The 23,316-nt window shown below is 35.3% G+C and overlaps 1 protein-coding gene across 1 annotated transcript in view; it reads left to right on the top strand.

Annotated features, from left to right (window-relative positions):
- Positions 1-20,990, top strand: part of KIF16B (kinesin family member 16B) — a 135,752-nt gene extending 114,762 nt beyond the window's left edge. Inside the window, exons 26-27 of the mRNA XM_070933062.1 lie at positions 6,686-6,769; positions 19,750-20,990. Coding sequence (XP_070789163.1) covers positions 6,686-6,769; positions 19,750-19,908 — 243 coding nt within the window. The 3' untranslated portion in view covers positions 19,909-20,990. The remainder of the gene's footprint in view (positions 1-6,685; positions 6,770-19,749) is intronic.
- Positions 20,991-23,316: the final 2,326 nt, after the last annotated feature.

The raw sequence follows: 23,316 nt of genomic DNA, 5'->3' as shown, positions 1-23,316 counted from the left end.
CTAACACAGACAATTTCATCAAAGTGTACCTTTTTAAGGTGCAAGCAACATGGCAATACAGAACCAACCATTTCAACCTCATCAGCTCCAAATGGATAGTATATAGTAATAGGACTCTTTACTGCCGTCCCAAAGGGCTGCAGATCAGTGTGCTTCTCTTACTTGGCAAGTGTGAAATTGTCAATATAGTTAGTTAGCAGCCATAAAGTCTTGATCAGAGACTATATTTGCTGCTTGACAGTGAGTCACACAGTACATTGAACAACATACCTATTTATATCTTAGAGGGAGTCCTGGGACTTAAAGAAATATAAATGAAATTTTTCCTCCCCAAGTTTCCTTCAAGAGGATTGGTAATTAATTCATGTTACGTATTAAAGCCCTAGTTCTGAGAAGGCAAACATTCTTAATTCATAAGAACAATTAAGTTGAACTTGTAATTAAAAATACTAATCTAGGCTCTCGCTTTTATTGAACATTGACCAATATTCAGTTGTAGCATTACAGTGAGGACACAGCATGGCATTTCTAACATAATTCTTAAGAATTTAGAACTTATTTTTTCTCATTTGAAATTCTTATATATATATGGGTCCCTGGGTACTCATTGCATCAAGATGACATTTAGAGCTACAAAGATCTATGGAAGGACTTGAATAATGGCATGACACCATATTATTTCTATTATTGTTTCAACACAGCAGTCAATGAGGGAAGGGAAAGATCATTGTGTCAGAAGGGCTACATGACATTAGGCCAAGAACTAGACCGGGATCTAGTATGTTGGTAGCTCATCTCATGTCATAGACAAAAAGTACATAAGTATCATCTAAATGTACATCAGAATTAAATTATATGTTCTATTAAGCACAAACTTCAAGAATGCTATTTTGCTATTCTTTTTTAAATCATATCAGCTGTTTATGCAGGGCTTACTCCAGATCATGGCATACCTGAATTCATTGGCAATGAATTCCCAATTTCCCGTAAAGGGCTATTTTGATAAAAGTAGCAGTGTTTGGGATGGAATAGTTGGGTGGATTGAAGTGTGTCTGCCCACATGCCATTCCTACATAAAAAAACTACAGAACTCTCAAGGTTCCTGTTTTTGCTGTTATTTTTGTTATTTGTTACCCAGAAAAATAGCTGGACCCTGCCTTCTAATAATCTTGCTTTTTCTGTGCGTAATCAGGAAATTAAAAAAGAAATTAATTTCAGGCTATCATAAGTATAAAACTAAGATAACATTTGAATGTATAACTTTATTGGTTAATATGTTAATGGATCAGTTAAACTTTTGTTGGGAATTTTGGTTTCTGCTAGGAAGTATAAACTGAATATCACTTAGTGATAACTCTAGTAGAAAGTTGTATGCAGCTGCAGGCAAAATGTATTGCCTTTAAATATTGAATCTTAAATACATTTAAGAAATCTAGTGAATATCACTGAGCATCTTGTATTGAACTGAATGAGTCAGTAGCAATAAACACATTTTCTGGAAATATTTTTTGAAAGATGTAACTAATTAGTAAACTCTTTACTAGCCCTATGTGTTTATTTAGAAAGCAGTTTAAAATTGAGTTAAGGCTACATATAGTTTATAATATTTCAAAATGTTTTCATAAACTTTTAAATTACAGGGCATTCCATTTTTATTAGCATTGTGCATATGAATGTTACTATACTATGTACAATAAACACAATGCTGGAGTAATTTATCATACTGTGTTACCTCTCATGCCTAATATTTCCAGAGTTTATTGCTATATCCAGCTAGATCCAAAAATTACTTTTGGGAATGAAAGATTCCCCTAACCTAGATAAATATTTTCTGCTGAGTTTAATTTGCTTCTTTAATAGCATTGGACAGACTGGTGTTAAAATAATGCAGTAAATTATGTTGCCTAGATCTCCCCCAAATGCCTATATAATATTGGATGGGATTCCAATCAATTATTGCTGCAGAAATTAACCATACTGTCTTTCTTTAAAATTATTAAGAGTCTTCTTGAGCTGAGAGGTAAATCTTATTTGCCTATTATTAATAGCAGAATTATTAAGTCTACAGGATCCTTGGTGCTCTCTGAGCTTGGTTGTTTTCTTGCAGACATTTCATTACCAAACTAGATAATATCATCTGTGCTAGAACCACCAAGACTACCTCCACCAACAGTGACAGGGCAAGCTGCTAGTATATAAAATGAGAACAAACCTAGCACTGATGATTCTTCCTAGTTTGGTAATGAAATGTCTGCAAGAAAACAACCAAGCTCAGAGAGCATCAGGGGTCCTAGAGTTCAATCCTGAGCTACAAATATTCTCTTCCAATTATTAAGTCTAATTTGAGCCAGTTTGATGTAGTGGTTAAGATGCTAGTCTAGTAACCAGGAAACTGTGAGTTCTGGTTCCACCTTAGGTGTCTTTGGGCCAGTCATCTCTCTCTCTGAGCTCACCTCACCTCACAGGGTTGTTGCTGTAGGGAAAATAGGAGGGTATGTTCGCTGCCTTGAGATACTTACGAAGTAATGAAGGCAGGATAAAAATTTTAAAAATACAATGAAGTCAGGGTCATTAGGAAAAGGGAATGGAAAATAATGCCCCCTGTCAAAGAATAGAAAAGCTGAACCATGGGAGTGGCCTGATTCAGTGGAAAAGGACGAGCCTTTTGTTAGATCTATGATAAATGAAACCACCTGCAGTTTGGATGTTATTCCTTGTATTTGTTGGCTACACAATTGCCTACTTTTCTCAGTCTGATACTGTGTTGCGTTAATAGGAAGAGAATCGTCTGAGGTGTTGTATCCGCTAAGTAATTTTTACCATGTAGGCAACTGAAAGTGTATTTTATCCATGTTGACTTGAGAAAATTAATTAGGCTGACAAGACTATGAGATGCCTGACTGAAGCTGGAGAAAATAGCAAATAAAAGTATTTACTAATAATAATGTTCATTTATTTGTTTTTGTGTCCTCACTCTGTTTGAGAATATAATAAACTGGATGAAGGGTTCCACATATAGTTGAGAGTGACATTAGGAAACACTATGGGAAGAAACATCCAAGCCAATTAAGGCCTAATTCTCATGAGATTTTCAACCTCTGTTTTGTGACTGAATCTTCATGTGGTGCAGAACACAGCAAAATCTTTTTACATAGACAGTCATTAAAATGTATCAAGTACAATCAATGGCCTACACCAGTGGTGAACCTTTTCGGCACTGAGTGCCGAAACCGGAATGCACGTGTATGCATGTGCACGTGCGCATGCCGGAGCACCGGAAACCCGAAGACCAATTGTTCTTTGGGTTTCCGGCACGCGCATATGTGCTGGCCAGCTGGTCTTTACACACACTAGAGCACCTAAAACCCGAAGACCAACTGCCCAGCACGCACATGACTGTTTTTTGGCCATTTTCAGGCTGTTTTTCGGGCTGTTTTCAGGTTGTTTTGGGGGCTGTTTTCCATGCCATTTTCTGGGCCATTTTCAGGCTGTTTTCAGGCCATTTTCTGGGCCATTTTCCAGCCATTTTTTGGGCTGTTTTCAGGCCGAAAACAGCCCAAAAATGGCCTGTTTTTTGGCCGTTTTCAGGCTATTTTCCGGCGCCCACGAAGACCAGCTGGCCAGCGTGCATGTGTGCACCAGAAACCAGAAATGCAACTGGCAATGGCACGTGTGCCCACAGAGAGGTCTCTGCGTGCCACCTTTGGCACACATGCCATAGGTTCGCCATCATAGGCCTACACTAACCAAAGTAGAGCAGTTCAGATCTGTCCCACACAAACATATTCTTATTGTAAACTTGTGTACAAGACCACAGTGATTATTCATTGACCTAGAATAACTCCATCTCTGACTATTAATGACCATACCAGGAATGAGTAGTACAATAAATTCAGTATTGGAAAAAATTACATTTAGAAGTATAAACTACAATGGTACTACTATAAATAAGCCATAATTGCTTTGTTATTTTCTCTGTAATCATACATATGGGTTACAGGTGTGTTTACAGCTTGTCTGGAATACTTCAAAACTTACAGGATACAGTGGCAAGTGGCCTACTTTGTGAATAATATAGATAAGTACCGGTAATTTGTTCCTGTTAATTTTTTTCAATTTATTTTCATCTGCCACTGTGATAGCATGTCTGTTCTTAGAGCCTGCCAATTCTAGAATTTTTACTTTTTAAAGTTTTATTTATTTTAATATGATTCTTTATTCTTTTTTCATTTTTTTCTTTAGCCTTATTTATGAGATATTTTAGATTACCAAACCTCAGTTCATATGCCTTTCCATTCTCAGTCGTATAGTATTGATAGAGCTATTGCAATTTGAATGATTTTTTTCTAGAGTTTTCTCAAAATCCAAATAATTCCGTTTGTATCAGACAAATCTATAGTGGTCTGATGCATTAAAAAAATTAGGTGGTTTTTTTTACAGTTTTACATATCAAAGCACATTGATATTCAGTCCATTTGATTTATTGTTACAATTCAGATGTCAAATAGCAATAGCACTTAGACTTATATGCTGATTCATTGTGCTTTATAGCACTTTCAACTGTTTTACATTGTCAGCATATTTCCGCCAACAATCTGGGTCCTCATTTTACCAACCTTGGAAGGCTGAGTCAACCTTGAGCTGGTCAGAATCAAACTCCAGGCTATGGGTAGAGTTTGCCTGCAATACTGTATTCAAACCACTGCGCCACTGATCGATCAGCTTAGTCATATCTCATCTGATGCACAAATGGGTATTACATGCCTCAGCGGTGGCTTTCACAAGTCTTGCTGAGAGAAATTGATGCTGAGCTAGTCTATCTATTCCACCAATTCCAGTATTGAGTATTTCTCAAGATGACCTTGTTTTTGATGATATGTGATTTCATGCATTCTTTGCCCTCCTACCTTACTTGCTGGACATTCCCCTTCTTCTATATCATCTATGTTGGTCTTGAAAACAGCACAAATACAGTCAGAGCTGTACTTAACTAAGTGTGCTATACACAGAGGGGAACATCTATCATTTTTTTACAGATGTAGAACATTCCAAATGAGCTCTGTGTAGATGCATAACTCATATGTGTAAACTAATTGATAACAGTTCAAATATTTTCAGTTAAACAAATGTAAATTGTCCATAATTAACTTTATTTTTCAGAAATATATATTAACCTGAAATAGGCTGGATAAGAGGGGTTTGGGATTAAAGTTTTAAAGAAGATCGTTCTTTGCCTTGATTTTTTTCCGCTTTAGTTAGTATTATTGTTGTTATAGCCAATGCTGTTGTTTTGTTTTTCACATTTTTAATAGCAACTTTATATTGCCCTTTGAGGATACTGGAGAAATTTTGGTAAAGATTGTTTTGTCTTCAAATAAGTAACTGAAGAAATGCTCCAAGTAATAAAGATAAGAGAGTTGTCAAATTTCCAAATCAATAAATGTGTAGTGTTTTTCTAATTTAAAAATGGATTTATCTGCATCTTTTACTTTTGAGTTCTAGTACTTCTGCTTTGTGTTAGCTTGTTCAAAAATCTGAAAGTAGGACATTCCTCTCTCACCACCATTATTAGGTCAAACATAGATTAAGCAGATCTTGACACTGTACAGAATAAGATTACATCTGATTTCTTCTCATGTCAGACATGGAAAAATCAAAACATGGAATCTAAACTTAGTGACATAAGGTAAACTAAATCACATTTAAAACTATGTTCTATTTTTATTTGTGGCTATTGTGAAAATAGTGTTCCTAAATCAAATGATGAGATATGAAAGCACATATGCTTTTCTTTAGCTTTCTTTTCCCACAAGGCTCTGTGGTAGGTAATAAAACACATATTTTGCCCTAAATTGAAAAGGAAGCATACAATATAACTTCAACTATAGCTACTAGGTGCTTTTTTTTTTCTTTTTGGCAACTGGGCTCATGATGTAGGCTCTGCTGTACTGATCTGTACTTTTGTCATTCTTATGGGCTGAGCTTAATAATGACCTAGAAATTTCAATGAGCCCCATGCGGGTTAATTTGCAATTATTGGAATTCGTGAAATTATTTAGCCCACTTAGGTCAGCATTGTCTACCAGTCTGCTTCATTAGCTCAAGGTGCAAGTGTTCAACCTCTTTATGACTTGAAAAATACACATTTTACAAATCATCTGATTTGGTTTGTATTAGATCCCATAATAATTTTCTTGGATTAGACCCTGTTTTATCTTTCATCAAGACAAGATAATTTCATATTTTAGAGCTGTCTTAAGAGTAAAGGAAGTGGACAAGAACCTGTATTGAAGTTGGAAGTACCAAATTGGCAGCTTTCTTATCTTACTTTCCTTGGCTATTTCTCCAATACCTTACATATCGAATAAAATATATACCTCTTTTAGAAAAGACTGCAAAACACACCTATTTCAACTTATTTTTGCATTTAAATTTCTAAACTCTATGAAGAGTATTGAGCAAAGACTGAAGTATTAAATGCTACTGGTTTATTTACTGATTTTTCTCTGTTATTTGTTTTTGACTTGTTTTGAAGCTGATTGGATTTGTGAAGAGAGGACCCACCAATCCAAACTCTCTCTGATTTAATAGACCATCTATAAATACATGTATCTTACATTTAGCATTTTTGTTCCATGTTTAAGAAACTTTTATCAGCTGATTCATCATCTGTTCTCTATTGCAGCTGACAATGCTAGAATTTCCTCCAAAAAGGCTATTTGGAAACAAGGATGAACGTGTTATTGCAGAGCGGCGGAATCACTTAGAGGTAATAGAATTTTTTTTAAAAAAACTTATTCCGGGTTCTTTTATTTACACAATTTATTTACACAATTATACTTGTGATCAATACAAATCATTTCATGTGGTAAAAAATAGATACCCCATACTTCATTTAACATGGGATATGAAAGCTATATGAGATATATGCATAGGACATAAATCTATGAAAAATATCAAAAAGTCTTGAGCTTATATTGAAATATTTCTTAGAATTCATTAGAAACTATTTCTTTACAGAGCTAAAAGATATATACAAGATGAATCTTTAGAGCAGAAAACTATTTAAATTTGTTGGTCTCAATTTTCTTATCATTCTCTCCATTCCTGATATTCAGTAGCCGTACTGTTATGTTGCGAAGTATTCTATTCAATTACAGGAGCGAAATATTAGCAGTGTTTGGAAAATCATGGATGGATGGATGGATGATTCTGGGTGGTTCACAAACTATTTAAAAAATATAAAAAAGCCAAAAACCAATGTAACAATTTAAAATCGAGGAAGACGAATGTAAAAGCATCTTAAACAATCATTAAAATATGTAAAACTCATAGCCAAGATAATTCCATTCCTCAAAATATTCAGTTCAACAATCACTGACTCCACCTCATTCTCATGTCCACCCAGTATAATGTTATCTAATGTTATCTGGCTGTAATGATTCCACAATCTCAGCTGAAAATTATTTTAATTGTCTTGATGTTGTAATTAAAAAGAGCCTTGGTGGCGCAGCAGACTAAAGTGCTGTTAAGTAGCACCAGCTGCCTGCAATTACTGCAAGTTCAAATCTCACCAGGCTCAAGGTTGACTCAGCTTTCCATCCTTTCGAGGTAGGTAAAATGAGGACCCGGATTGTGGGGAGCTGACTTTGTATAAAAAAGAACACCGCTTAGGGGGGGCCAAAAGCCCTACTAAGCAGGTATATACAAAAGTATGAAGGCTATTGCTTAACGCATTGTAAGCCGCTCTGAGTCTCCGGAGAAAGGGCGGCATATAAATCAAACCAATAAATAAATAAATTATTAATACAATGAGCAGAGCTCTGTTTTCTGGAGAAAAACTGCCATTGTTGGGGCTTACATTTTATATTTTTCCATTATAAATATATTTCCTCCAATTAGCTATTTTTAAAAAAATTTATTTGTACTACCATATTTGTGCATTTTCTTTTTCACCAAGATGAGGTCAGACCTGATATTAGTATTAATATCTATAGGTTAATGCCTAAACTAACAATTCATTAGATTTGGGAGTACTGTTATTGTTTTGAATTATATCTTGCCTTTCTGCCCATCTACTTAATTTGTTGAGAATTGTAAGAGAACATAGATTTTTTTTTGTTATAGAGAAAGTCTTTTTCAATAAAGAGCTGCAACAATGAGATCATATTTATAACTTGATCAAAAAATTATATTGGGAATGAAAAAGCCTGAGATTAAAAGGTAATGGTGAGGCAGATACTTTTTTTAGGTGGCACAGTAGAAAGTACTTCCATAGGTTTGTCACATGGACAATCCCCTCCCAAAGGTTATTCAAAATGAGTGGTTAGTGATTTCTGATTTGATGCTTTTTCTTCTAAGCAAAAAATCTAAACAATGAACATTTAATCCCAAGAGTTGCTTTACTTCAATTTGCTGGGTCATTTACTTTCAACGACCATTTAAAAAAAAAAAAAAAAAGGATTACGCTAATAAGAAGCAATGAGAAGAAAGTATCTGTCAGGAACAAACATCTAAAGAACCTTCTGTCCTCTGATTACATCAAACATTTTATGGTTTCAGAATCTGAATGGAACGCCGTGCTGCCAGGGTATTTTTTTATTTATTTAAAGAACCTTCTGAAGTGTTCAACCCTTAAAACTGGATTTCTACCATTATTTCTCCTACCTGCTGTTGCCACTTTCCATCATCTTTTCTTCTTCACGGAAGCTTTATTGCTTTCTTAGCTTCAAACAACCCTGTTCGATGGCTGGATTCTTATACTCTGCCTCCCTTCCAGCATTCCTACCACATTTATAGCAGGAAAGTAGCAGGATATTTCCACCTCAACCACCCCAACCACCCCTATTATCTACATGATAATTAAACAATCAGTTGATGGATAATTCTGGGTGCATATTGGCACAGGGAATGATTCACATTGTGTGAGTTGACATGGCTCCAATGCCTACTCTTGACTCAAAAAGGAGAGCAGGGTGGATGGAGAATGCTAACTAAAATCAAGAATTCAGCATTCTGAGATGTTATGTCTGCCAGTTAATGCAGTCCTGATTGTTTCCATTCTGTGGGTAGAGCTGAACCTGAGATGTAGGAGGATGTAATAAAATCAGTGAAGATGAGTAATGACAATTCTTCTTCAATTGCTGTTAAAGTTGTGATTAAAAAGTGTTGAGAGAAATGAGCTTAACTGTGCTGGAAAGATTTCTAATAAACAATTGCAGTTTTGCCTTACTGGGGGGAATATACTCCATGTACGACACTGTCATTTATCACAGATCTTGTTTTTCTAGTAGAAACTAGAAAAGAACAATGCTGTGTTTTCACAAATTATATTTTCATACATTTGACAACTACTGTAAGAATGGTAACCATCAAAAACATTACTATAATGTAACTATAACCTTATAAAATGTAAACTTAAATGCTGTTTATGTTGCTATATATAATTTAATTAGAACAGGATAGGATAGGATAGGACAGGACAGGACAGGACAGGACAGGACAGGACAGGACAGGAAAGAATGAGCTTCAAAGAACCTTGGAGGTCTTCTAGTCCAGCCCCCTGCTCAAGCAGAAAAACCTATACCATTTTAGATAAATGACTGTCTAGACCAGGGGTGTCAAACTCAAGGCCCGGGGACCAGATCTGGCCCATGGGGTACTTAGATCTGGCCCACCACCCTGGAAACAGTGAAGGACCATCCTGCGGTGCTTCTGCCAGCAAAAACAGGCTCCCGAGTTCTGTTTTTGGCTGCCATGGCCTCCTGCAACCCTCTGCCAGTGAAAATGGAGCTGAGGACAGCAGCCCTCCTGAGCTCCGTTTTCACTGGTAGAGGGTTGCAGGAGGCCGTGGCACCCAAAAACAGAGCTCGGGAGCCTGTTTTCACTGGCAGAATGCTCGGGCCGCCACAGACACACCCAACAAGAGTGACGTCAAGCTGGCCACACCCACCATGGCCGCACACACCCCCAGACACCCCTCCCCTGACGTCAAACACAACCCTGTTGTGGCCTTCAATGAAATCAAGTTTGACACCCCTGGTCTAGACTCTTCTTAACATCCAGTGATGGAGCACCCACTGGAGCACCCAATGATGGAGGACAATTAAACAGCATGCTGGTTAATTGTCCTCATTGGTTAATTGTCCTCCACTGGTTAATTGTCCTCACTTTTAGGAAGTTTCTCCTTAATTCCAGGTTGCTTCTCTCTTTGATTGTTCATACTGTGGTAAAAAGCTTGTTATTTTAAAAATGGAATAATATTCCATTCTCTGAATTGGAATTATATGCTATTTTTCTATACAGTCAGTCATTTAATAAATTATTTTTGTATTGTTTATTGTGTTAGCAGTCTACCAAACGTGTGAGGTAAGAATTGTTAGATTCTGCCCAGCTGATTGCCATCAGAAGAAGATAGCGAGTTTGCCTTATACTTAAGGTTGGGTGATTTGGTTAATAGACCAAAAAATCACCGCCACTTTTTCTTTTCCCTAATATGCTAACTCCCCATTTTATTTTGTTATTAGCATTTTATTTTTGTTAGTCTTTTATTGTAAATTATGTCCAGTTTTAAGGTAAAGATGCCATTGCTATGGCAATGGCTCTGAGTACCTCTGTCTTAGATTTTGTATCCAATGCATTCTTTCCTTTTAACTTTGCTCCTGGGAGAGGAAACTATCATGAACTCAGCTAGTATAAATGCTAAGCAGAAAGTTCATAAGACTAACCTACACAAATAACATAATTTCTATATTCTATGGGCATATTTTGAAAGTTTGATTTCTCTTACCTTTAATTGTTTAGGGTTTGGAGACAATGCATTTACAAGATCATATTGCACTGTTATATGTGGAAATTTTAATATTACATTCATATCAAGAGTATGTGGCAAAGAGACATACCAATTAATACTGGGTTGTTCATTGCTTTTTGAAATGTAGATAACTTCTGTTCATTATTGGTCTTTACTTTTAAAACCAAGCTTCGCCAAAGATTTCTTTGAGCAGAATCTCCAGCTGAAACTCCAGCCCAAATGTCCTTCCCTGTGTTACAACCTGAAGCCAAGTTACTTGCCTGAATTTTAGATCTAACAGTTTAATATATATCTTGATTGTATGTGTAAATTCACTATGCTATAAGCAGGCTATCGTGTCAATCTAAGTAATAGGCCAGGAAAAGATTTCTTTGTTGAGTCAGCAGGCAGCTCCTGAAATATTAGCTCTACTTGTCACCTGGAGGAATAACTTAAAAGGGCAATAGCACAGGAGGCTTGCTGTAAAATTTTATCACTGAACTGTAATCAAGTATTTCTGGAGTATGAAAAATATCTACTATTTAGCATTAACAGGGCCTAGATCAGTGATGAAGAACCTTTTTGGCACCAAGTGCCCAAACTGGAATGCATGTGCATGTGAGTGCATCTGCATGCGCCGGAGCTCCTGAAACCCGAAGACCAGCTGGCTGGCACGTGCGTGCCTGTTTTTTGGCCGTTTTACGGGCCGTTTTCAGGCTATTTTCCGGTGCTCCAGACCAGCTGGTGCCAGAAACCAGAAGACCAGCTGGCGATGGCATGCGTGCCCACAGAGAGGGCTCTGTGTGCCACCTTTGGCACGCATGCCATAGGTTTGCCACCACAGGGCTAGATATTTACATTCAACTGCTGTAGGGAAAAATAGGGAAGAATATTAGGTTTGCCACCTTCACCTCTATGTGTGTGTATCTGTGCACGCGTGCGTGCGCATCCCCCAATCAGGTACAACCATATTGGACAAGTCTCATTAGAAGAGTCAGACGAAGAGTGTCTCTGCCATGAACAATATGGTGAGACATAATTTACAGAAACTCATCCCACATCACTCATCACCTGGATCAACAAGGACCGGACTAGGTGTTAGAGTTCCTGATGACAAATGGGCTATATAACTCCAAAACTGTTGACTGAACAACCAAGTCCAGCAGCTGTAGGACTTCTGGAAGAAAAGTTGTTTACACGTTACAAATATATAAAGTTTAAAATCAAAATCCAACAAGGAAAGGATATCTGAAAAGAATGTACCAGTTCAGGAAAGAACAAATTCCAGAATTGGAAATAACAGAGGCTAGCAGATCAACATTGCTGAAGACAAGACTATGGGATATAATAGCTCATTGTTTGTTTGTTTGTTTGTTTGTTTGTTTGTTTGTTTGTTTGTTTGTTTTTTAAAAGAGACACATAGATCCATAACTTAGCCTCCAACATAAGTGACAACACTTAGACATAGGATTACCAGCTCCAACAAGACTAAGCCAGCTGTTAATTTAGTGGTTTATGGTAGCCTATTCCATAGTAAACCTCTAAATTATTTCTTCAGTAGTTTAAGTATGCAATTTTAACATTACGGCGGGCCTTCCTTGATTAAATCTGTCTTGACTGACACAGCCAAGAATTTTGTTGATTAAAGTAATGAATAGAAGTTAATGTTTACCCATTCATGGCATTTGATAACTATAAATAGGGAAATGCTGTCATTATTTGCCTGTTTTTTAAAACCCTGTGGGAATTTAAAGAAAAAAAGAAAAGGATGCCAACATTTAATTTTAAAATTACTTCTTTTGGAAAGGAAAGAAATTACTTGCTAAGTATGGAAATGTTTTATGTATTAATAAGAAATGCACTGATACCTGAATGCATTTTTCTTTGATAAATCAGCAGCAATAACTTAACCATCACTTAGCAGTCTCTTTTTAACATGGCAAATGCAAATATTTGGAGAAGAGCTACACAGAAGGGTTCAATTACTGCTTTTACACAAGTTGCATGAAATGGCTTTTACATTCCGAACAAGAAAAGTAGAAGCAACTTTGGGCTGAAAAGAATTAAGAGAATTTTTAGCTCCATAGTTGAATTTTATCCAAAGCTAACATAAGTACTTAGAACAGGGGTGGGCAATTAATTTTTCTAAGGGGCCGTATGAGAAACAGAGACTGTTACGGAAGGCTACTACCCCAGCACCCCACTGCCACTGCAGGCCAGACTGGGACTGCCCACAGGGAGTAAAATGCTCAGGTCTGCCCTAAAAGCACTATTGAATCTTCCTATAAAACTCCACAAAAAATAATATTAAATAGATGTCATTACTATTATACCATATCAGATTGAATTGTTTAATTTTATGAGCCAAAAGCGTGGTAATTATAGATAGTTACATACTAGCTTCTGTCATTTATAATTAGTGACATCATGTGAATCTTTCTTATGTCTTACCTCTATAAATCAGAATTTTTAAGGACTGAGTAGAAGAAGGAAGAAGTCTTAGAAAATAGTTACAAGTGTGTGTTTTTTCCTGGTAGAATTTTATCAAATTTTTATGTTTCCTGACTTGGACTGAAATAATAAAATATATTTATTTTACAGTTACAACACCTGAGGGAGAGAGGAATGCTAAGAGTAAAATGAATTGCCACCCTAATACAATGAGTCTACTGTTGCCTTATATAAATAAGCTGAGAAAAATATTTTCCTGTAGCTTAATGTGCCGCTAACAGTGACTGAATCCAGCAGACTAACAATACAATTTTGATAAAAATTAGCCTTTATTTAACAGCATGTGACATTTACACCTAAAATTTAGCCATCCAAGAAATGGCTTGAGAAGAAGTTCTAGAAGAATAAACCACTTTGATCTCTGTAGAAGTCACAGACAGTAGAGTAGAATAGAATATGAACCAGTGGCTAAAAGGACCCACACTGCAAAAACAGTGGGCATTTCTGACCTTGAGAATTCTTAATGATAAAATGTAAAACTGAGACTACAGTAGATCTGTGATGAAAGTACTGGGTTATTTGCATGCAATAATAGGTCTATTGTAGGTATGTGCAGCAAGTAGACATATATCCTTGTTTCAAACCCAGAACTTATGTTCATGTTCCAGCAGTTCTGCTGAAGTGTTTTGGGTCAGATTTGGTTCAGTAGAGCTGAAAACTGGACCACTTTGGTTGCCCTTCCCTCAGGTACTAATAGGGATGCCTTATCTAACAGTGCAACTAATGCAGATACTCTCCCTTCAGAACACCTTCCCTCCCTTTTCTCAACCACCATTCCTCCTGTTGCTACTACCAATTTCCCAATATCCTGCTAATCCACCTGCTACACTCCTGTTTTCATGGCATATTCCCTCCCTCTACTTCACCAATATCCACCTGTGTAAAACAGTCCATGCTATATTAGAAGATGGTGTTCTTCTTTTTATAAGTACCGAACCATTGAATTTATATAAAAACTGAGCAGTAGTAGAGCAAGGATAAATCTTTGTTTCATTCCCTTTCTAATTACAACATTTATGGAAGTTTGCCTGCTGCATTATGTCATTTTGTAATCCATACATGCGGGGAAGGAGGTAGCTATCCAATATCTGTATCCACTGATGGTGAGTCAAAAGCTTCCTTAAATTCCAAGAAAGCAGATTTACAGCTGCTTTGAGTAGTCCAGTGTATTTTAGATTAGATGATAAAGTACTAAACCTTGATCCAAAGTGGGTTGCCTGTTCTAAAGCCAGTTTGCTATCTGTCAAAATAATCTTCCCTTTCAATCAGTCTAGCAGTATCCAATGCAAATGTTCAGTGGTGCTTTATGCAAAAGTGATAAGTTAGGAAAAGCTGTCCAAGTTCCCAGTGAAATGTCATTTTAAAAAGAATTTTGAAGAAAATAATCTGATATCCAGATACTTAAATTTTGCAAGAATAAAGGAAAGCATTACTGTTAGCCTTACTTTTACAGTTGAGATGTAGGCTGTGTTGTTCGGTTTCTTTCTGTCCTCCAAATGAGTTTTTGGAAGGTTCCTAAATATTTATTTTTATCATAGTTTGTTAATCTTTAAAATAGTAATACAATATACCTTGTATACTAGACTTGTAAAATATATGTTGTAGTTTGAGTTGGACAATATACATCTTATTGGACAAAAAAATACCATCCAATTTTTCTATTAATTATTCTTGTTGTCAGGTCAAGGTAAATTCTTCCATTATGCTTTTGTACTGAGTTTGTATGTACCAAGTTTTCAGATAATGCTCACAACTCATGTATATCAATGACAGGAATGCTCAAGTATAGAAAGAAGATGCATTTCGTCTTGTCCCTTTTCAGAGCCAACTTATCAATCATCCTTCAGTTTTTGATTTCACTCAAGGAAGTGAAGGGTGATGCATGTCAAGCATTTGGGCTAGCTGTTTGCCGAAGCCATCTCAGAAATTGACACCCTGTCACTGCTAACCTAGAGACGTGTAGTAAATTCAATTCCTCTGTTGTTTCCTGTGAATAGTTTTTGACAAGACTTGTTTTGACTATTGCTCAGGAGAAAAGATTGATTTCCTTCAATCTTTCCAAGACCTATTTTGTTCTTTTTTAATATGCCCTTATACATTCAAAAAGCTCACAGAAGTGCAGAAACTATAAATCATAGGTTTTACTCTCTAGAACAGGTGAAAGAGTAAGGGATTTTTCTCTCTGTTGGCAGCAAATAACCTTATTTTTAATGTGTAAACATTAGAAAGATTATTACATTCTATGGATTCCAAATAGATTTCATGTATTAAGATATAATAGGAAGCATTATTGCAAATAATTACTGCAGGTTGAACTTGACTAGCTGGGACACTTAATTTGATGGATGACATTCAGTATAATGTTCATACCGACAGATTTTCATTGGAAAACTCTTGGTAATAAATGATGCAGAAAATGATGCATATAATGTTTTTGCTATTGTAGCTTGAGAACAGTAAACTCTTAGCAATTTAGTTATGGACAATGGCTTTATCCCAGTTCTATTCATTTTCTTTTGCAGCCCAACAAACATTTCAGATAGCTGTTTTATTTTTGTTTTTAGTTATTGTTTAAGTGGCAACATGAACTTTTGGCTCAAATGAAGAACAATCAAAAGTCTGAGGTTCCCATGATTTCTCTTCCATGAAATAAAATTTAGTAATTAGACTCAGATCTGACCTAAATGTATGTCTCTAATCTTAACATTGGTCAATGTATATACAGATTACGGTAATCACAATAAATGCAAAATATCTTTAAGAAATCTAAAATTTGCTTAAATTTGCTATACTTAAAGCTTGCTGAAAATAAAACCTTTGGAGGACAATGAAAATAGTTTATAATTTGTATTATCATGGGAGACATTAAACAAATTCCAAGAAACTGGGGTTTTTAATTATATCATAATATAATAATTACAGTTTTATGTATTTTTATTGTAGTATTCTCTGGTCTAAGGGCCATAATAAAACTTTTAATTTGATTGTGTCATAAATCTTTTAGTACCAAAAGAATGTTTCATTGTATCATGCATTTGGACAGTACCCAATACTTTCATTAATCACACTTAGATATCATAATGTTTTTACTAAGAGTTTTGACAAAAACTTTCTGGGTCAATTTATCAATTGTTTCTTGTCGTCCTAACTTTCTTATTTGTTATTCGGTTAAAATTGACCTTTCCAGTGGGGACATGGGTGGTTATTTTTCTTAATTGGCTTCTTATTATATAAGATAGGTACAGAAGCTATAATAAGCATTCAGTGATGCACAAGGTGCTTCTGTACAACTTCTTTGGGGGTGTGGATGTAGCACCATCCAATTGTAAGATGTGTGATTTGACTCTTACATTTACAATTTGTATATGTATCACAAGGATGATGTGCAAGCCTGCCTTAAGATATTAAAATAAAAGCAATAAAAACAAAAATAAAAAAATCTGTAATGCATAAAGCTACATACAGCATAGTTGTGACAGCAAGAAAGAGTATCATATGGGTTTTTATTGTGATAAAAAAAAAACATTTCTGACAGTCTGTAAATATGAGACATTCAGGAAAAGTTCTGATATGCATCTGCTGTGGATCTTGGAATTTTTTTTTAGAAACTCTGGTTCATTTTCCAGCATCTTGGAAACTATAGTGTTTGAAACTTTTAAATTGCAGTTTTCTTACAGTTGATATAGGTATGGCAAAAAAGAAGTAAATGTGATGTGCCATAAAGAACCCAGAAATTCCTAACAACTCCAAGACTACCTTATTTACCAGTACCACAGACATATTTTATATGAGAATAAGCTTGCTATATAATTAACTTAAAGATTCAAAATAAGAAAAGATTCCATTTGATACAGCTCTGCTGAAAAATACTTTAACAATTATAAAATACTCTCTTCCCCCATCCAAAATAACACTACCATCTTAAAAGTAAATTATGCTTACCTTAGACAATAGTATACAAATAAAAATATTAAGTTCTACAAATAATTGAATATGTTTAAAAGGCAGCTTCTCTAAGTGCTACAAGTGGAATAAAAGTCCTTACTAATTTTGGCAGAAGTTATCCTGCCAATTGCCATGAGTAAATTACAAGGAAATTTCCTAGTAATTGAAGGATTCCTTTAAATGCAACTTTTAAATGTGTAATACTTCTATAGATTCATATTTCTTTATGATCATAAAGCCTTAGGTTTTGGTTTGGTTGCAATAGCATGTGATGTTATTGAGAGGTAATTATCTAGATCAAATGTAAGTTTTCAAACTTATGCAAATACTATTTAATATTATTTAATATTTAACAAATGCAGCATTTATTATTTAAACATATTGGGAAAACTAATGAATCATTAAGGTTTGAAATACTTAAAATACTTTTTCAAAACATGTACATATGTTTGGATATGCCACAGAAAAAAAATAATTTTGGCCCTAAGTGGAAATGAAGAAGCATATTAAATACTTTTCTAAATGCCTCTGAACATCATTTTTTGGTTTATAATTTTAGAGATATTTGGCAGCAGCATTATACTCATTCTTATATTCTTATTCCTCAGCATTAAATCTGTATACACTAGAAATAATACAATTAAGCTATTTAGATCTATATCATATTTTAACAAAATTCTAATTGTGTATGTCTGTATATGAAATATATGTATATGCATATATGTGACATTGTAACCAATTTAACAAATAAACCTCTACTAGCAATCTAAATTAATTTAGATTATATATGTACCTCTATAGAACATTCAATAGGAATATTTTTTTTTAAAAAAAAAATGTAATTTACCATTCCAAACATGAAACTGTATTTCTTTGTTGATAGTTAAATTTGTTGGATGAAAATACATAATTTTTGTTTTAGTCACCTACAAAATATTGGAAAACATTCCATATAAAACTTAAGTTAGTTAAATTCATGCTCTATTGAAGTTCAGATGACTTTCAGAAAACAAATCAAGAAGAATTATATATTTTTACTACAATAGATAATTTATCTTTGTAGGTTATGAATTGTGATCTACCATGCTTTTTTTTTTTTAATTGTTTTATGATTTCTTAAAAATCCTGCAGGGAAGAACAAAAAGAACACGATAATGGGAGGAAGAAGCATCAATTTTTCCCTACACAATTTTTCCCAATAATTTGACCAACACTGATCTTGTTTCCTATTAGTGAAGACATAATAGCTATCATAATACAGCTGATACACTTTATATGTTCCCATAGGTTCTTGTCGGGTTGTTCTTTTTTGTATTTCATTTCATTTCATTTCATTTTTATTAGCCCTTCCCACCCACCCACCCCAGGGTCTCAAAACAACTCTTGGCAGCTTACAACATAAAACAATGAAACTTAATGAAAAGCATAAAATCAAAATAATTAATCAGTCAAAGATCCATTATTCACATCAGCACAGTGGTGTCCACTCTCTCCCCAAATGCTCTCTAGAAATTGTACATAGCTTCTGGAAGACCAACAAGGGCTATGACAAGCCTAATTTTTTTCTACAATAGTTGACCTTTATTGTAAACTCTTCACATTATTTGCCCCTTATTTGCCAAGATGTTCTAGCATATGCTGACGTAATGATATTCAGACACTATTAGGTAGGACTGTGCAGTTCTTCAAAACCCATCTCCAAAAAGTGCTTCCGAGTGCAGAGAATATCTTTATACTATTTATCTGTGGCAGATCTAGGTCCTGGACAACTCACTGTGGCCAACTCATTCCAGCCAATTCACTGCAGCACAGTTTAATGCAGGATAACTTAAGAGAGGGACAAGTGAATGAGGGCCTTGCTTTAGGTTTAAATTTTCTCAAGTTAGAAGTCCTCAATGCTGGGGAGTTACAGTTCTTTAGTTATCTCGCATTAAATTGTCCCACAGTGAGTTGTCCTGTGGCAAGTCAGCCGCAGCAAGTTGTCATATGGCAAGTCGGCAGGGGCACGTCTGTCACGGCACGTTGTCCCATTCCAATCCATGACATCTTCATATGTTTCTTTCTGAGATCACACAACAATTGCATCCATGCTCCTGCACACGCCCAAGCACTCTTGAGAGATTGAATCCGAGGTGTTATATAACTCTGCTTTTTAGACAAAATCAGAGGCCACACCAATTTTGTTTCTTTGAATCGTTGACCCCATAGATATAAGAATTCACTTCCTATCACAAACTGCATTTCAGATTTCACTTACTTTCAGGAGCAGAAGGAGATCTTGCTCTGCATTTTTGAAGAAAAAAAGCTTGTAGACTTCATCAAAGGCTCACTGCATACTAGTTTTAAGTCTTAAGTTGTCTAAATTTTGCAGCCAATTCACATGTAAAGGTGTCATATTTCTGTCTTTATTTTCTAGTGTTGCAAATAAAAATAATGTTGTATGTACTGTTAATTATGTAACATTAATGTAACTGTTATCCTGGTTTACTTTTCTTTTCCAGAAATACCTCAGAGACTTCTTTGATGCAATGCTTAATTCTCCATCATCTCCACTATATGTAAATAAAGAGGGCTTGATCCTGTCCAAACATGACATTTGTGAATTCTCTTCATTCTTTAAGAAAGGTGTATTTGACTACAGCAGCTATGGCACCGGTTAATTATTGGGAACCTCACTTCCTATTTAAAAAAATAATTCACCTGTCTTTCTGTATGCTGCCTGATCTCAGAAAATAAAAAAGGTGGGGAAAAACTGGATAACTTGCATAAATACTCCTTGTCAAATCGACCTTTTCCATCTAAAACTTAACTCATTTTCTGCCAAAGAAAATGAAAACAGATTTGCTACTACATGTTGGTTGAAGAACTAGCTAAAGAAAACTTCTCAGGCTGTTTGGATCCACTCAACAGTTGACGTTCCTTATACATGTTCTCAGACCTTTTCTTGCGGCTTTCTTTTTCTACTTGACTGTTCTTAGCAAACAACTTTTTCCTGAAGTAGGTTTCTTGGAGTAAACAAATTATTCCAGATATTTTTTGTATTAGATTAATGCACTGTTATTGTGAATTGCACTTTATCATTTTGATCATATTACTTTCATCTTTGGTATATTGGTTGAAATTTGAACATTGACAAAATATATACGCACAGACTTAAAATCCTGAAGTCTTCCGCACCAAGCTAAACAGAATCGTTTGCTGAACAATTGAAATAGATGAGATCAAGCTTTTTTTCACATTTTCTAATTATATAGACTGTTACTGTGTGTTACGTTTCAAACAAGTTCCTGGTGCACTATTAAAAAGGCAGTGGGTATTATGATTTTTGAAAACAATTTTCCCCATAAATATGTAACCGTTTCTCGTTAGCAGATTCTTTGTTACAAAATATGAATTACATTTTTAATGTGCTTTAAAAGTACTCAGGGCTTATTTAAGATAGGACATTTAGAAAGGCAGCTGTATTCATTTTGCAGAAATATAAATTGAAAAAATGCTGTGATGTACAATAGAGACAATAATAAAAGACTGAGAAAAGCAAATCATTTTGATTCTAACTTGTTTTGAGGACTGTTATACCCATTGGAGAACACTTTCATGGAGTACAGAGCAGAGGTTAATGAATTGTAGGTGTTAAGCAACAAGCCTTTAGGGTTTTATATTCAGGAGACGTTAATCTTGATTGTATTAATTATTTTTCTGCTTTATGTTAATAGACGTTTATTCCAGAGTTGTATAAACAGTAATCATGGGAGTTGTCCTCAAAGGGGTTTCAGAAATGCTGTGTTTCAAAAGCTGATCTGAGTGAGTCAGCAGGATGACTTCTCTTAAGACAAATTATAACAGAATAACTACTTTTGTGGATTTTTATTATTTATTTTTTTTGTATATGATGAAAATGTTGTGTTCAACAGCTTTGGGGGCACTTCTCCCCACTTCCAGGGGGCACCAGCCCATGCATTCTCCCCAACCAGCACCCCGCCATGTGGCACCTGTGTGACACCCACACCCTTCCTGACCCAAAGCACCACTATCATGTGTACCATCCCTGACTTGCACACTCCCCAACACCCTTGCACACTCAAGCACTCCCAGGCACCTCTTGCACACTCTCGAGCACTCCCAGGCACACTTTCTAACTCAAACCACCATCCCACATGCCATCCTCAACCAGCATGGCACCTCGTATGCATCCATGAGACTCCCATGCATTCTTCTTGACCATCACCTCTATAATTCTACCAGCTGTACAGGACTGTACCTCTTCTGCACCTTCAGGCACACTTCCCAACCTAAGTCAGAAGTCGCTCTTGCTTCCACTGCTCACTCATGAACACTCTGATTTCTGTTTAGATAAGGAAATGACTCAACAGGACACAAGTTGTCAAATGAACTCACTTGAAATGAGTGTGAGAAATTCCCCTTCCAGAATCAATCCCATTTCCTTAATTCTACAAACCTTTTAAAATGTCTTCTGAAGTGAACAAATCTGAAATGATAATATTGTCAGACAGACAAATTGGGAGGAGGGGGAGAGATTATGAGAAATCTACATGACATTTTTTAACTGGCATTATCTAATAATGTAAGGTTTTAATTGGTAAATGGATCAAAATTATATCTGTGATATAATCTTATATATGCCTTGCAACATTAAGTATAAGTTTTAAAGCTGATGCCCACATAAACAGGGAACTCAATACTTATCAAGATTTCAGTGGTGTCAGATAATATATCTTTCATTTATCAACATTCAGAATTCCTTGTATCGGTAACTAAAGTTAACATGAATATCCAATAATAAAAATGGAAGCTTGGAAAGGTAAGCCATCTTTCTCGACAGGTAGTTGTTACTTGTATAAAAAGAATCTTACAGAATGTCCTTGAAAAAAAAATCCAGTATCCTTTAAAAAAAAAAAAGAATATAAAGGAATAAACATGGAAAGGCATCTACAGTGGCAACTGTATCCTTGCCCCTTTTGTCTGAGCATCCATATCTCTAAGGTAGGTGCATCAGTATTGCACCACTATTTAAAAAGGGTGGGATTTGGATCACAAAACCCCGGTCATCATCTTGGCACGTTTGACAACACACTACTACAACACAGACTCAGCTGGGCCTCTCCAGTGTAAATCCACTTGCATGGTAAATAAGAAACCAGACTTACAATTAATGAGATAATATAAGGAATATAGATTTCTGATCTATTTATAAACACTATCTATATACTGGCATCTGCTGTAATTCTATTAATATTTTCAAAAGTTCTGCTAGTAACTAATTCTAGCTACTAATGGCTAGTGGTCACAGTCATGATGAAGCTACTTCATAAAAATGGGATATAAGTGCATGCAAATATAAGCATATTATTTTGAAAGATGTTGCACCTTTTACAGGATTTACTTACTGAGTAACATGTTCTCCAGTTGAGAATCCCAGAGCCACTTCTACTAGAAGAAGAGTATCGGTATGGAAGTGATGCTTTCCAGAAAACAAAATTCAATTTTAGAGCTTTTATTAACATGTAGCCATTTTTTTCCATGGTAAATTGAGCTTTTGTAATTTTCCAATACAACTAATGTCTTAAGGTTGGAGCCTCGCTGAGAATTTGGATATAAAATGTGTATTAAACTATTTGAAAGAGTGAATTCTGTATATTTTTAAAAGCTTCAGCTATAAACTTTTGAACATTTTAATTAACATTTGTATTAACAAAGCAGAAGAAAAAAGCTATTTTCACAGTGCTTTATTTGAAACAATAAAAAGCACAGTCTATGAAATTGTACTGGGTCTTTGCTGCTGATGCTTTTCTTTTTGTTTCTTCTTATAACCTCATAACTTTCTTCACTTCATAAACACCTTCATTTTTTCCCAAAGAAATTTGCTGATATTTGCTAAAAATATTAGCCTCAAGCAGTCTTACTTGTAATTCACATGCAAAGAAATAATCAGACTTTGAGAAATACACATTTACTTTGCAGAGGTTTTGCCATGATTTCTATTTATTTTATTACATTTAGATACCACCCAGCTTCTGTCTTCCAGTTTTGTCTAGTCTCAGATTGCT

The sequence above is a fragment of the Pituophis catenifer genome, unplaced genomic scaffold, assembly GCF_029215685.1.
Source record: "Pituophis catenifer annectens isolate HBS135680 unplaced genomic scaffold, rPitCat1.0.hap2 SCAF_1, whole genome shotgun sequence".
NCBI classification, from domain to species: domain Eukaryota; kingdom Metazoa; phylum Chordata; class Lepidosauria; order Squamata; family Colubridae; genus Pituophis; species Pituophis catenifer.
The sequence above is the reverse complement of the archived record's forward strand: the minus strand, read 5'-3'. Positions and strand labels throughout refer to the sequence as shown.